Below are 16,026 nucleotides of genomic sequence, written 5' to 3'. Positions count from 1 at the left end.
GCCAGGATGACATTGACCTTCTTGGCCACCAGGCCACAGCTCGCTCATCTTCAGCTGCTGTCAACCAACACTCCCAGATCCCTCTCTGCCTGGCAGCTTTCTAGCCACTCCTCCCCAAGCCTGTAGCACTGCTGAGGGTTGTTGTGGCCCAAGTGCAGGACCCGGCACTTGGCCTTATTGAAACTCATGGCATTAGCCTTGGCCCAGGCATCCAGCCTATCTAGATCTCTCTGCAGAGCTTCCCTACCCTCAAACAGATAAACACTTCCACCCAACTTGGAGTCATCTGCAAACTTACTAAGGGTGCACTCTATGCCCTCATCCAGATCACTAATAAAGATGTTAAACAGGAGTGGCCCCAGTACTGAGGCCTGGAGGACGCCACTCATGACTGGCCACAAACTGGATTTAACTCCATTGACCACAACTTGTTTGACCCGACCATCTCACCAGTTTTTCACTCAAAAATGTATGCTTATCCAAGCCAAGAACAGTCAATTTTTCTAGAGAATGTTGTGGAAAACAGTGCTAAATGCCTTACTAAAGTCGAGTTAGACAGCATCCACAGCCTTTCCTTCCTCCAACAATCAGTATACTTTTGGGCAGTTTCAAAATCATATGTAATGTTACCGAATCCTTTTGAAGTACTAGATGAAATACGGTGAGGAACCATTTATCATAATGAAAAATATACAGGGGAAGAATAACCCAGAAAACTAAGAATGTAACTCATGGAATGAACTTTCAGAAACAAAGAGGGGAAAAAAGAGTTCAAGATAACCTCAATTTCAAAGCAAAGTAGCTTAGAAAGATTGTTGTCTTTGGTACAATGTGGAAGAGAAATTACAAAAGTTTTATATTGTCTTACTCTTAATGGATGATTATAAGTGGTGAAGATACACACTGTAAAGTCAAATCGGGAGAATTTAGTAAATTCTATACAGCATTTTACCAAAGATGATAAAATATAATGTGATTTTAATTTTTTTTTCTATTTTAAAATAGTGGTATTTAGTCTTTTGCAAAAACATTTTTGTGTATTTGAATACTAGGGTATCAGATAATTAACTGTTTAAACAAACTATGAAATACTATATTGTTACAGCACAAAGCTTTAAGATGTTTTAACATTTTCACAGTAGAAAAAAAAAAGTGACCTTCTGTATGTTACTTTTCTCACCTAATTATGATGCAGTGCAACACTGGGGAACATCACTTCCTTGTGTTCACCTTCTCAGATTAAAAAAATAAAAATCTATTACAAGTTAATACTAAATTAAAAAAATAACATTTTGGATTAAAAAAACCCTCAGTATTGCATATACTACCTCTTTTTTTTAATATTTTTATGATTAATTGAAACTGGCTCTTCTGTTTATGGTATTTTTAGATGGAGCATCGTCATCGGAAAAAAGATACACCGGTACCAGCTAGCAGCCACCATCTTTTTGTTCAGATGAAGAGTCTAATGTGCTCCAACCTGGGAGAGGAACTGGAAGTAATCTTCTCTCTGTTTGATAGTAAAGAAAATCGGCCCATCAGGTAGCACATGATTTTTCACTGGAATGCTGATTTTACCTAATATGTGTCAATATACACTGTATGTTTTGATCCAGGTAACAAATTTCACAATTAGAAACAAGCAGAAGATAAGTTGTGATTCAGGATATTTTTTTGCTTCCTTTTTGGAGTTTATAGTATCATTTTAGGTTTTATTAATGTATATTTCTCTTTCTTGTTTACCTTTTTCAGTTTTCAGTTGGTTTTGTTTGTGTAGGAATGTATATACAAGTATGCATACAGAGTGCATGTTAGTTTTGTTACCTAAAGGTCATTTTTCAGTATTTCTATTTTCCTCTTTCCTAATTGTTACATGTTCAAAGCTTAGACCTGTTGCTTCCTCTGTAACATCTGAGATGAATTCTCCAAGGTACATGAGACTTGGGGGCTGCACATAGTGAAGTAAGAGTCTTTTTATAAAAGGAGCCTGTACTTCAACACAGAAGTCCCCCTTCTTCAGTGAAATATTCAAACCCAGTCTCACATCCACTTAGGGTTTGTTTGGACTCCTTTTTTCAGCTGGGAGATGATTCTAGAACTATTCTTTTTATCCTAGAGCTTAAATTCTGGGAGAACCCTGATAAACTTTGAATTTTTAAACATTCAGTAGTTATTCCTACTCCCAACATATTTCTTACTGAGAGAACTTGTGAGTGAACAGTAGTGGAACCACCACGCACTTAATAAATACAAGCACAGGAGGAGAGCAGAGTTAGCACAAGAGCCTTATATGTTCTGTTTGAGGAATATGCCAGGAAGATTGAATCATTAAATGCTTGTGCAGTGGTGATGGGTGTAGGGGATTAACACTGAGTGGACATCAGGTGCCCACCAAAACTGTACTATCTATCCCTTCCTCGGCAGGACAGCGAGAGAGAGAAAATATAACAAAAGGCTCATGGTTTGAGATAAGAACAGGGAGAGATTACTCACTAATTACCATCAGGGGCAAAACCAGACTCAGTGAAATTAGTCATTACTGTTCAAATCAGAAAAAGGTAATAAGAAAATAAAACTAAATCTTAAAACATTTCCTTTTCTTCCCAGGCTTGACTTCACTCCTGATTTTCCTCTACCTTCTCCTCCCACAAGTGGTGCAGGAGGTGAGGAATGGGGCTCATCACAGATTGTCTCTGCCACAACTTTGTCCTCACAGGGAGGGCTCTTCACATTCTTCCCCTGCTCCAATGTGGGGTCTCTTCCTGCAGGAGACGGTCCTGCAGAGACTTGTTTAATGTGAGTCTTTCTCATGAGATGCAGTTCTTCACAAACTACTCTAGCATGCATCACAAGTCCTGACAGCAAATCTGCTCCAGTATAGGCTCCTCTCTGTCCATGGCTTCACAGATCCCATCAGGAGCCTACAGGATCACAACCTCATTTGGGTGCATCCACCTGCTCTGGCATGAGGTTCTCCCTGAGCTACAGGTCGATCTCTGCTCCTCCGTGACCTCCATGGCTGGAGGAGCAGGGCCTGCCTCACCATGGGCTACACTACAGGTCACAGGGGAATCTCTGCTCTGATGTCTGCAGCACCTCCTTGCCCTCCTTCACTGACCTGGGTGTCTACAAGAGTTGTTTCACATATGCTCATTCTTCTCTCTGGCTTCAGTTGCTACTGGGCAACTTCTTAAATATATTATTCTTCTTCTTAAATATGTTATTGCAGAGACACCATCACTGTCACTGATTGACTTGGCCTTGGCTAGTGGCAGATCTGTCTTGGATCCAACTGGCTTGGCCCTTTCAGAAATAGGGGAAACTTTTAGCATCTTCTCACAGAAGCCACCCCTCTAACCCTCTCATTAACAAAACCTTGTAATGCAAATCCAGTGCAATTGAGGATCATCTTCTGGTCAGAAAGCTCCTCTTCGTAATTTGCTGCTTATTGTTGGCCCCTGTATTTTTCTTTGTTGTCATGATAAAAAGAACATGTTCTGGAGACAAAAAGATATCACCTGCTTCAAGACTGGCCACTAGAGAAAAAAAAGACTAGACTTCAAAACAAACAACACTTTAGATAAGACAGCTCACAAATACATGAAAATAAATATAAGCTACTTCTTTTTAGTAGGGTAAAAGTGTTAGTCAAAATGTGTACAAAGCAATGAATGATCTAGTTGTCATTTTGCATATGGCAACAGGAATTTGGGGAACTATGTTGAATTGGGGCTGAATTTGACAAAATTAGGTCTGTGTTTTTTAGTTAGGCAAGATAACTAACCAGTGCTTTGAAGAAAGATTATACTGAGTAACTCGATTTTTATTAATATACATATACAAAAAACTGTGGTTACGGTGTTCGTTGCTAAATACTGCCACTTCACTCTGCCCCGCACCTTGGACATTTGTCATTAAAATGCAGTTTACATCATTTCTGAGAGTTAAATGTATACCAGGGCATATCTTTTGTGTTCACTCCAGTGAATGCCACAGCAGGTGATAGATTTAGGAGAGAGCTTTAGACCTTGACAGAAAACAATTTGAGTGTTATGGATTGCTGAAAACAAGGTTATGGCAGTAGTGGTGGTATGAAAGCAAATGGATTGGATTTCATGTTCACATGAAAGCACAAATTCTAGAGCTGTTTTTCATATGCTTGCTGTGATCTGACCTTTAGTTATTGATTCCTGACACTAGTGTCTGTTTGCGGCTGTTTTATGATGTGTGAACTTCCTCATCCCATTACTAGCAAGCCTTGAAGAAGCATGTAGCCATGAATCCAAACTGTCTTCTAGGGCATGGGAGGGAGGGGAATGACAAGATAAACTTTGTGAAGATAGTTTGCACCCATCTTCAAAACAAACATATATCCCCCAAAAAAAACCAGCCACAGCAAAAAACTCTCCCAAGAAACAAACAGAGTTCTCTCAACATGTCGTAAAACCTGAAACTGAGAGAGTTTTCACAGGAACAAATTAAATGCTAGGTATATTTATATCACAGAATGAGCTCCAGAATGCAGCAGCATCCCAAGATGGAGATTTATGTGGTGTTTCTGGACTAGACCTAGAAGTGACATAACCAGGTTATCACAGAGTAAAACCAAAGCTTGTTGGTCTTAGGGCACAATAGTGTAGTATGATTTATAATTTTTATTCAGTACAAATAGGTGGGATATTTCAAAGGTGTTTGGACCCTGGCTGATGCATGCATGAAGTGAGTGAGACTCGCTCAGAAGGATGATGTATGAGAGAAGGTAGGGTCTGTGCTCCCGAGCTGCTGCAGTTCACACCCTGCAATGATACTGAAGCCCACTGGCAGTAGTAGCTTTTTGGAGCTTGGATATGCTGTCTCTTCTACTCATTTCTAATGGAAGTGCAGGTAAAGGCTACCTATCACAACACTTTAAGGTCTGATAGTCTAGCTGTCACTTGTCTGTTGATTTCTGTTATGGTTTAGGCCCATCTAGGGACAAAGAACCATGATCAGCTATAAGTACTGAGGGACTTTGGAACATCCTAAGGACAGGGAGGGCTCAGTTGCCACTTATGGTCTCAGGCAAAGCAGGCAAGTCTACTCAACTTGGGGAAGAAAACAAATTTTCATTTAATTCATGACCAATCAAAACTATAAAAACAAAAAGACATAACAAACACAAAACAACACAGAGTGGTACAGTGATAAAGAGCACAACCAGCCCTTCAAGACTATCTTCTCTCCACCCCTCCCCTCTTCCCAAGCTCAGAGCCATGATCTTGGTGTCTTTTACCTCCTCCCCTGCTGAACTGCTCAGGGGAACAGGGAGTGGGGGTTTCAGTCAGTCTTTTCCTGATGGCTCCCGCTGCTTGTCTCTCCTCAGGCACAGCCTGCACCATGGCCACCTCCTCACACAGTCTTTCACCAGTCCAGGTGCACTCATCCGGAGCTGCTGGTGGCTCTCAGTCCAGCCATTGCCCTCTGTGGTTCACAGGGGCGCAGCCTGCCTTCTCACCACACATTGCAGAGAGGTCTCCAGTCCAGTGCTCCTCTTTCTTCCTTCCTTCTCTGATTGTGGGATCTGCATGGTCACCTTCATCTTGTACCACTCCTCCATCTCCTCTCCCAGCTCGGATTTCCCTTCTTAAATAATGATGGTAGAGTCATTTTACATCTGGTTTCAGTTTTGCAAGCATTGTATGTGTACCAAGCTTTCCTCAGGTGGGTAATCCTGCCGTTTTTAATGAGACTGTTTGAATGCATAATGTTAAGTACAAGCTCAGAAGTACAATTGCTGCAAAGATATGGCTTTCTGTGGATTCTAATGTCATATTCTTTGTCCATCTGATGCGAATTGACATAAAGCAGGTGATCTATGTAGCTTCTTAAACTAAGAGTTCATTTGGAGAGGGTAAAAATAGCAGAATTCAGATTTAACAATAGAATTTCTGTTCTGATTTTTTTTTTAAGATCAACTTAACTTCTTATCAGGTGAACCTGCAAATGTAAGATCTCTCTTTTTGATTGTTGGAGGAGTAGAAGCAACATGATTTGATTAATTTTTTAATTGATTACATGTCCTGTTCTACAGCCTCTTGCATACATTCAGGTATTTGAATAGAAACATTTGTTCAAGTATCATGGTTAAACTGAATTGCAGTGGTGTGTACTGAGTTGGGGCAAGTATCAACAAAAAAAAGACTAGTAAGGCTTTAGGAAGCTTAAGTATACCAGCTGTTTTGCTAGTCCACCTCCCGACTAGATTGCAAGAAGCAGCAGTCTCTGGGTAGGGTACTCTGATCCAAAACAGGTAGCACCATTCAGAAAGAAATATAGCATGTTTGAGCTCACAGCTTACCTGGCTTCATATTACTGGCCTGAAAGGAAACCCAGCAAACAAATTACGTTTATGGCATTTTTCTTAGTAAGTTTATTTTTAATGTATTAGTATGAATCTGTCTGTATATTGCTGCAGAGTTTACATAGAATATTTTCATTAATTTTGTAATATCTATATATTACAAGTAAGAGGATGTATTTTTCACTAATATGCATAAACCAATTTTTTTTATAATGAGGACTTGGCAAATTTGCAGGTAGTGATTTTTCGGATCAACTGTAGTGTTGATCTTTGGACTTTGAAACTTTGAAAGGGTTTTATTTTTCTCTTATTTTATTCTGAAAATATCTGAATTGTTAATAATTTGGATAGCATGTTACCACATTGAAAAATCTATGTTTTGGAAAAACAAGGGAAAAGAAGGTACTTGGTAACTTAGGGAAGGTATGGTTTAATATCTGAGCTTTATATTGAAGTGCATTAATAAGGTTGTCCTTAAACTATTGTAGAGTTGTAGTTTTTTGAAGCAACATTATGAGTTGATCAGACTTAGAATATAGTCACTGGACAATGAGAGATAATGAATTTTTTTGTTGTTATTACTATTATTGTATATTCTCTCTGGAAAAAAAAAAACACAAACCCATGCCATATCAACTGAGACAAACCCAGTTATAAGCAGAAGATACGTGTTGACAGTTCTTGCATTTGACTTACTGGGTCTGTAATTCAGTGTCTAATCAGAAAATATAACATTACCTGTGAATAAGAGATTAAAAGAATATACGTGTATAAAGTAGAAAACTTTACACATCAATTGAACAAAACTTTGTTCTTGAACGTCAGCACCCAACTTCTCTCTGATTCTTGTGAACCATGTTTTTTTCCACATGAACCTAAGTTCAGTAGGTATACTTGACAGGGCTGGATTCCAACATGACAGAATATTAGCCACTGTTTGTTTTTGTAAAGAATCTAGAGCAGGAAAAAGGGAATAGCAATATTAGTAATTCCCTTTACACTTTATACAATATCTTAGTGACAATTGCTGTAGTTTCAGATACTGTCCAGCCTCCTTGGAAGATAGGAGATTTTTGAATATTAAAAGGCGGAATAAGAAAATGAGCATGGATTTCTTAAAGAAAACCATAACCTATTAATAGAAATTTGTTCTACACTACAATCTTGTTCCTCTTATTTCTTTTTTTGTTGTTTGTTTTTTTAAATAAAACAAAATATCCAAAGTGGTCACTGCATACTTTAAATTTAGCATTTGTTCTTCTTCATCACTTTTTGTTTCTCTGATTACCTGTGCTTCATTGGAAAAGAATTGGTCCTAAATGAATGGAAGTATCTTTCTATAGTCATGACTAAAATGCCAAGATTAAGACATATGCCCATGTTTAGCATTTCTTTTTGTTTAATTTTAAAGATTTCATTATCGATAAATGGACTTCAGGATTGGAATCCAAACTTCAGTTCTAAACTTAAGATCTATTTGTGAATTGCATCTCTAGGCTTATGTTACAGTCAACAGAGACCTAGTTATGGTCAGTGAAATCCAGAAAACAATTCAGTTGATAAAATGTCTATGTCTTCTTTAGGGCAAATTTGATAGGTGTTTAGAATCCTTAGAGCTGCTCAGCACACCCTGAAGTAATTTTGAGCTGAATTCATTCTACCTTTTTCAGTTTTTTGTTTCCCTACTTCAGATCTCAGTAAAGTTAGAGTCTGCAAGTTGAAAAAGAGTTGATATAGATACTCCATATTAACTGAGTATCTCAGAGTGGAATCCATAAGGAAAAGCACTCTGAATTTGCTCTTAAAATACTTGCAAAGGGTTTAGAGTAGATGGATGAAAAATAAGTGATGCATGTATGTAAAAATTTACTACTGTTCTTTCAATATACATTGAAATTCTTTTGTTAAAAATGAAAGCAGGATCTGTGTTTTTCTTTTGTTATGTTGTGGTAGGCAATGTACATGTTCAAAGAATACTCTTCTAATTTAGCATATAAATTGTTGTTTTCGTTGTGATCTACCAGTGCATTTCTAGGATAGTACTTTTTAAAATAAGAGATGGAAATTAATGCCATTAAACCATTATTGTGGTTTTGATAATATGTCTTAGTATTCCTTTAACACTTTGAATAAAAGGAAAATAGGCAAATTTGTAGCTGGTTTTTTGTCAGTTAAATAATTTTTCATCTTAAAAGCATGGATAAATGCTCATAATTTTCCTAATATGTGCTGAGAATTAGATAATAATATGTTTTTTAGGTGAGATGTGAGAAACTGTGATGTTGAAATGAGTAAGTGACTTGCCTAGAGAAGAAATCTGATGTCAGATAGTGACAAAAAAAAATCAGTGTGATGCTTGGAGTTCTTTTTGATCTTCAGACATTCTATCTAGATTTATCTAAATTGGTAGCAGCTGTGATGGATCATTTGCACCTAACTTAGTGTGATCAGTGCCTGCTTTGGGCAATGGGGATTTTTTTCCTGTCAACGTTAGCAAGCTAGAGAGAAATATTCTTCTGCTGTTCACTTGCTATTTGTTTGGGACAGTATCGGATTGTGTTCATGTCCATGGCAGTGCTGTTGTTTAAAGGTGAATGTAATAACAAATGCAGGTTTATTGATGACTTTATTAATATTTAATGAACAGTAATAGTAAATATTACTTTGTAGACTGTTTCTGTATTGGTGCAGTTGTCTAATGTGTGCCTTTACACTTCAAAGGGCTGTTTTGGGATGTGAATATTCTACTTTTTGTGTGGAAGCAAGAAAACTGTCAGTATTTAAGTATTTTAATCTGAGTCATGACATGCTTATGCATTTAATACATTAGGACTACAGTTGTAAGTCATTAATTTTCTACTTAACTAGTGCATACTAATTTCACTTGTCTATGTATTATTATGTATATATCCAGCATGTTTTCTAGCTACACTAGCTGCTATAATAATTTTTGCTATCATTTACATTAACAATAAACAGCTGGAGTCAGACCCTGATGATTCCTAGTTTCCCGGGTGTATTGTTATATGTTTTTTGCCTTCCCTTCTTTCTGCTTTGCAGTTTTCCTTCTTAAAACATTAACAGCCCTGAGTGGGACAGAGCAAGTGTGTGAAGGGCACTGCTTTAACATGTTAAAACCATACAACTTGTTCCAGTAAAATTCTTTAGTTTGTACACTATTAAATCTTTTAATCTCACATTCTTCTTCCCCTTTTATTTCTATTAAGGTCACAACCCCTGGTTGCATAACATTCTTCATTTTTTTGTTCTTTAAGAAAGTAAAATGCTATCTTGATGACACTTCAATTTGTAGAACTGTTATGAATCTAGTAAGGCAAAATTTTTAGCATACACAGTTATAGAGTACCGTTGTTACTTTATTTGGAAAATTAAAGAAGTCCATAATTACATCTTCCTTCGAGGTTTTTTATCTTTCAGTTTAGTCTCATTTTCCTCACCACCGCTGAACTTTCACTGCCTACTTAGAGTTGTACAACATCTTAGTCTGTTTCTAGACTTATAATGTATGTTATTTTTGTACTTTGGGAGTTAATTGATTTTTTTTAGCCATTAATTGCATTAAAAAAATTGCATTAAATTGCATTAAAAAAGAATTTAAGAATTAAAAATTATTTTTGGCATCTGAATGCAGTTTATTTAGTGAGAGATGCACTTAGGAGAAAATAGCCACATTTAAACTTAAGGTAAAACATGGGACATCATTAGAGCTCTGAAGAAAAACTGTATTTTCAACATTCAGCAAAGTGCAAGAATCCTTCTTTCTAATGCACTTTATTAACTGCTTTATAAATCTATTTTAACGTGTTATCATTTAGGAGATTTATGAAGTTTTTTTACATTTTTCTGTTTCTAAGTAATTATCAGTAACTTCTGTAAACTTGGAACGTGTGAAGATGCTTAGATTCACAACATTTAGGGTCACGAAGAGTGTTGTGAGGATTGTTTGCTTGGAGGATGTCTTTTTCTCTTAACAACACAAAATTTAATGAAATGAGCGTCCCTTTCTGCAGTTAGATCACACTTAAAAAGCCAATACTATTTACATCAACAGATTACACTGTTACCAGGTTTGTCCTGGCAGATTTTGGCGAAATAAGACATTTAATGATAGTATGTGCCTTACCCTAGATGTACTAATATCGTTTACCCAAAACAGCAGTTTGTTTCACCAGTGATGACCTTAGTGTAGCCAGAGAGCCCATTTATACTGGAGCTCTAAGAACACCAAACCTTTAATAAAAAATATATTGATTTTTTTTTTTTAATCAGATCCTGGAAAATCTCACTTAGCAGCTCTTAATAGAATCCGTTTAACAAGTAGCAAGAGACAAAGTAACAGCTTAGCTGTTTTTCAGACAATGTACGTTATTCACTGAGACTCTGTTAACTTTATTTCTTGTTGCAAGAATATTCTGCTATTACAAAAAAGACAACAAAACTCCAAAGAAAATATTTACCAGATGACTGTGTTCAAAAACTCAAATACCCTAGTGTCCTGTGAAATACCTACCTTTCAAGTGTAGATACTCTAAGACCATATTGATATTTGTATCACATTGCTATCCAGAGGTCTTGCCTGCGTTTGTTTGGATTTTGTAAACACCAACAACCCTTGGTGGTGTATAAAGAAAAAGGGAACAGAGGGTATTTAGCCTGCTGCCTGCATTGTTCAGTTTGGCCTGCAAACCCTTTTCCTTGGCATTGATGAGGAAACAAGAATGCTGCATCGTCTCCTGCTTAAAGTCCCAGTTGCTTTGCTGACCTTTATATTTATGTAGAGTTAGTGCCTCTATGTTATGCCAACATACTGCTGTAGAAATGCTTTTTCTTAAATCTGTGATATGGCATACAGTTCTTGTGTAGCAGTATGTTTTGTAAACCCCTTTCTTAATGTTATGGGGTTTTTTTCCAAACAGCAGTACTATTAATAGGATAATTTCAGGGCAGCACTTCAGAAAGATGGAGTGCGGTAAGATTTTCTTTCATTGTTACGCGCTTTGTGTCTGCGTCAATATGATATGAGTGCCTTATCACAAATGATTGATGCCTCTGGCCCCATCTGTGTGAGGAGCAGAGATAAGTTGGCACGCTAATCCTCCTTTTCCTATCACCTTGAACAACCTTGTTTGTAACTATCATACTGCCCTCAAATGAGCACAGATTCTTCAGTAGCACAGAGAGGAAAAGGTTGTTTATCCAAGGCCAATGAAAGCAAACTGCATTTTCTGTTTTGTGAGCTTTGGTTATATACTTAATGATTGTGTAAACTCCAGACCATATCGAGGAATAAGAAGATTATTGTTCCTTTGTTGTACTCTCAATCTCACCTTTTTAGTGGCATTTATACACGTCATCAGTGGTTTTGTGCCTTTCTTCTTTCAGTTCTTCTGTTACTTGAAATCAGTTAATTCACTTCTCAAAAGCGAAAAGACGGATTTTATTAGTCAATGTATTTACACTTTTCTGTTCTAACTGTTTTTGTTTTGGATGGGTTTTTTGGATTTTAGTTTTTGTCCCTCTCCCAAAAAACTCATAATGTTAATTTTTCTTCCTTTAAAAAACAAATATTTCCCTCCTCCCTTGTGAAGACATCAAAGGATTTTGGTATAGTAAGAGAGTATTTAAAGACTTTTTTTTTTTTCCGCCCCTGTCAGCATCTTCAAACCTGAGGTCTTGTCTGTTCTACCACTGTTCAAAGAACTGACATTTAATCATCCCTCTAAAGTTTACACAGTTAACTATTGTCAGTTGTTAACACCAATGAAGGGCTTGGATACCTCTTGAATCAAGCTGATAATACACTTCCATTACCCAGAAGGCTCACTACTGAGACCTCAAGATGTCTATCTTCTAAGATTTCCCTGTGACTTCTCTTGAGCAGGAGCTCAAAAGATTCAATATTACTTTAAGCATCTAAGTAGATTACACTTGAATTCCAATATCTAATTTACTTAGGATCAGTGCTCCAGACATCAGGCACCTTCAGTACAGAAGGGTTGAACAGTTAAATTCTTTGTCACTTCTGAACAATGTTGAACATTGGACCACATGGAGATTGTATTAGTAAAGCTGTGGCTTGTGTACTCAGTGCAAGGCTACATAAGTTATTAGAAAAGTACAGGAGAAGAATCCTGTATAGATGGCCTTCTGACTAATGAAAAATGTATCACGTGTTGTGCGAAACAGTCATTGATTCTAGTAACTTGGAACTTCAGGGCAAATAAAGACAAGTGATGAAGTGTTGTAATATGACAAGTATTAACTCGCAGAGGTAGAAGATGGAGAAGAGTGTGTAAAAAACTGTATTTCTTTAAAGACTCAAATGACTCAGCTGTCTATCCATGATGCCTTTCTGTGGTACTCACATGTAATCACAAAGTTACAGAACAGGTGAAGTGGGAAGGGAACTCCAGAAATCATCTAATTTAACCACCCTGGAGCTGGTTGCCATGTCAATATGGCTTAAATCTCTCTGAGGATGGAGACTCTGCCATCTCCTTGAGCAACCTGTGCCAATGCTCAAACACCCTCACTGTAAGGAAATTGTTTCTTAATGCTCAGGGGGAACCTCCTGTCCTCCAGTTTGTGTCCATTGCCTCTTGTCCTCTCACTGGGCACCAGTCAAAAGAGCCGGGCTTCCTCTATGAAACTTCCCTTCAGATATTTATATATATAAATAAGATCCCCTCTGAGCCTTCTCCAGGCTGAACAGTCCCAGTGCTGTCAGTCTTTAACTCCTGTCCTTAATCATCTTCACGACCCTTCTTTCACTGTCTTCAGTATGTTATTGTCTATCTTGTACTGGGGAGCCCAGAATGGGACACAGAACTCCAGATGTAGCATAACCAGCGCTGAATAGAGGGAAGAAGGATCACCTTCCCTGACCACATGACAATGTCCTCAGTACAATGCTATACCATATGCAGTTTTGGTTCTCCATATAATTTTCAATCTATCATTAGGTGATAGGCTACTCTGCCTTTTCTCCTTAAAATACTATTTTTTTAAATGGATGTGACCTTCACTTTGTTAATACTGTTCCATAGCAAATATTACTCAGATACTGCCATATTATTCATAGGTCCTGACTTTCTCCATGCAAATTTGCCTGCTATGCAGTGCAAGGTTTTATGCTGAAGGAGATAACAGAGTTTCTGGTAGAGCAAACAATCTGTGGGATCTGGAAGCAATGAGGTAACTCTGGACTACTTTTCTTTTAGAGAATTTCCACAAAAACATAATCTTCTCTTCTGGTAAATTACAGCATAGGGTAGTTCAGTGTTATTTTCATTTTCCTGTGCAGTGTGCACAAAAATACCTCATCTCGCACAGTATAAAAATGTGCTACATATATATTGATATCTCATAGACGGAGGAGAGATGAAGCAGTTTTCCGGCTAACAGACTCTTTGAAGAGTTTTCAATTCTAGTTTAGCCATTTTTTTCCCTCCTCAGAAACAAGATAAAACCAAACCAACCTCCTTTTATTTACTTCCTGCTTGTTCGGGAAATAGTCCTTACTTTAGTAGAAGGATTGAAACACCTCAAAGGAAATGCAAAGGTGACTTTGGCATGACAGCAGTCACTTCTCTATTAACAATCCTTATGCATTTGGAATAAAAATACCTCTTCCAGTGGGTAACTTCATATGTACATTTTTTAATATGGTTGCCAATTAATTTTTTTTTAAATCATACTTTATATTGATTTTTATATACACACTTAATATATAAAATGGCTTAATTATTTATTTGCTTTGTTTAAATGAAGACATTGTAGTTTGCCCTTGTGCGTGAGAATGTATTTGATGGGACTGTAGTTGGAAGTAAATACAGAGTTGTAAAAAGCAGCTTATAAGAGGAGGCTGAAGTTCCAGAAATTTCCAAAGCTTCTCCTCAGAAAATATTCCTTATTTTTTGCAGTTATTCATTGTGAGCAGAATTATTCCTATGTACAGGAATATAGTCAGGACATATATACTCTTTTCTTGGCAGGAGAAGTAAAGTAGTAAAAGTCATAGGGCTTCTCCTCTGCTTGAGTTCTAGACAGTGAAAAATTCTGGAGTAGGAGTTGTCAGAGATCATCAGAAAAAAAGTTGTTTCTTGGTCCCAGTAAGACTGGAAAGGTGAAGGGATATGCCTTGAGTGAATAATACATTTTGCTTGAGAACACTGGCTTGAACTGCCTCCTGTGGAGTTCTCTCAGATCAGAGGTAAGAACACTAGAGTGCTGTCCAAGTCAGTCAGTCTGCCCTATTAAGTACATTTTCATTTGGTGTTGTACCAAGCAAAACAGTTCTGAAAGTAGAGTAAAAAACGACTCACTCTTAACTAATGGCCTGACACATAAAGTACATAACATTCATTAATCAAACATTGGAACTTGAGCCTCTTAGCTACTTCATGAGAAATCTGGCTACTTATCTTATGGCATGAGGAAAAACACTTTTTTTTCAAAACAAAAAAAACAAACCAATAACAACAAAACATCCCCAAAACCAAACAAACCCTGAGTCTGTTTTTGACCTGTAAACTGTTCTGCACTTAGAAACTCACAGGTACAATGAGAAATTTAAAAATCAGTGTATTGGCATCTTACACAGATTTCTATAGATGTGTCCTCTTTCTCTCTTGTACCTATTAATATCTAAATATTAATAACAAAATCATATTTTCTTTCCCTCATAAGGAATTAACTTTTTTTGGAACCTCAGTTTTACATGATCAATAATAATAGTATAAGCACATATGGTTTATATAGCAGGAAGAATGTGTATGAACGGAACGTTTGGCACAGTTGTATCCTCTTGCCAAATGTCTTTGCCTTGTGGCAGTTTCTGTAACAAATGTCTTTTCTATAGATTTATATTGCTCTTCATTGCCAGGTGATCAAAAATTTTGTCCTGGCTTTAAAAGTTTCTAGATGTTTTAATAATACTTCTTTTTACAAATCTGCTTTGTGCAATACTGTGTAATTTACTGATATTAATGAGACATTTATGATAAATTACTCGTTAAATACTGACCATTCTTGAATTGCAAGAGAATAACATTTTACTTCAGAGTAGTGTTCCAAGTATTTCCAGAGGAGCTGGCATTTCAGCAAGTGTATTTTCATTGGCCTGACTGCCCAGATTATGCTATTCAGCAGTTGTACAGAAACTGCTTCATGTGACTTTGCAGCAAAATCACTACCTTTGTGGATAAGTGAGGTAAATTTAGTAGAAATGACTTTCTTAAAAATGGCATAAGTGTAGACTAGCAAGGAAATGCTTTTGATAAAGGTTTGGTTTTTTATTTTATGAGGAGACAGAGCCTGTTTTGAATCATATCTTTCAGGTGCCCTCAAGTCAATGAGTACAGATGTGTTATTTTGAGGTGTGAAAGTGCATTAGAAATTAGTTGTATTTCATACTTGGCTCAGTTTCTATCATGAATATTTATATTCAGTGAAACAAGTGTACCTATCTATATACTGTTTAAAGGTTCTTTCTCAAATATCTTCTACTTGTGTGGCTGGATTTATTGTGATAGCTTATATACATAGTATCATAGAATGGTAGGGGTTAGAAGGGACCTTTAGAGATCATCTACTCCAACTCCCATTCAGAAGCAGGTCCACCTAGATCAGGTCTCATAGAACGTGTCCAGGCAGGTCTTAAAGAC

General features: G+C 37.0%; 1 protein-coding gene across 2 annotated transcripts in view; it reads left to right on the top strand.

Annotated features, from left to right (window-relative positions):
* DOCK4 (dedicator of cytokinesis 4) overlaps positions 1 to 16,026 on the top strand; it is a 242,306-nt gene that overhangs the window by 97,606 nt on the left and 128,674 nt on the right. For both annotated transcript variants that reach the window (XM_062017381.1, XM_062017372.1), the window contains exon 8: positions 1,391 to 1,542. In XM_062017381.1, the coding sequence (XP_061873365.1) occupies positions 1,391 to 1,542 (152 nt within the window). The remainder of the gene's footprint in view (positions 1 to 1,390; positions 1,543 to 16,026) is intronic.

This window comes from Colius striatus, chromosome 1, assembly GCF_028858725.1.
Source record: "Colius striatus isolate bColStr4 chromosome 1, bColStr4.1.hap1, whole genome shotgun sequence".
NCBI lineage: Eukaryota > Metazoa > Chordata > Aves > Coliiformes > Coliidae > Colius > Colius striatus.
The sequence above is the reverse complement of the archived record's forward strand: the minus strand, read 5'-3'. Positions and strand labels throughout refer to the sequence as shown.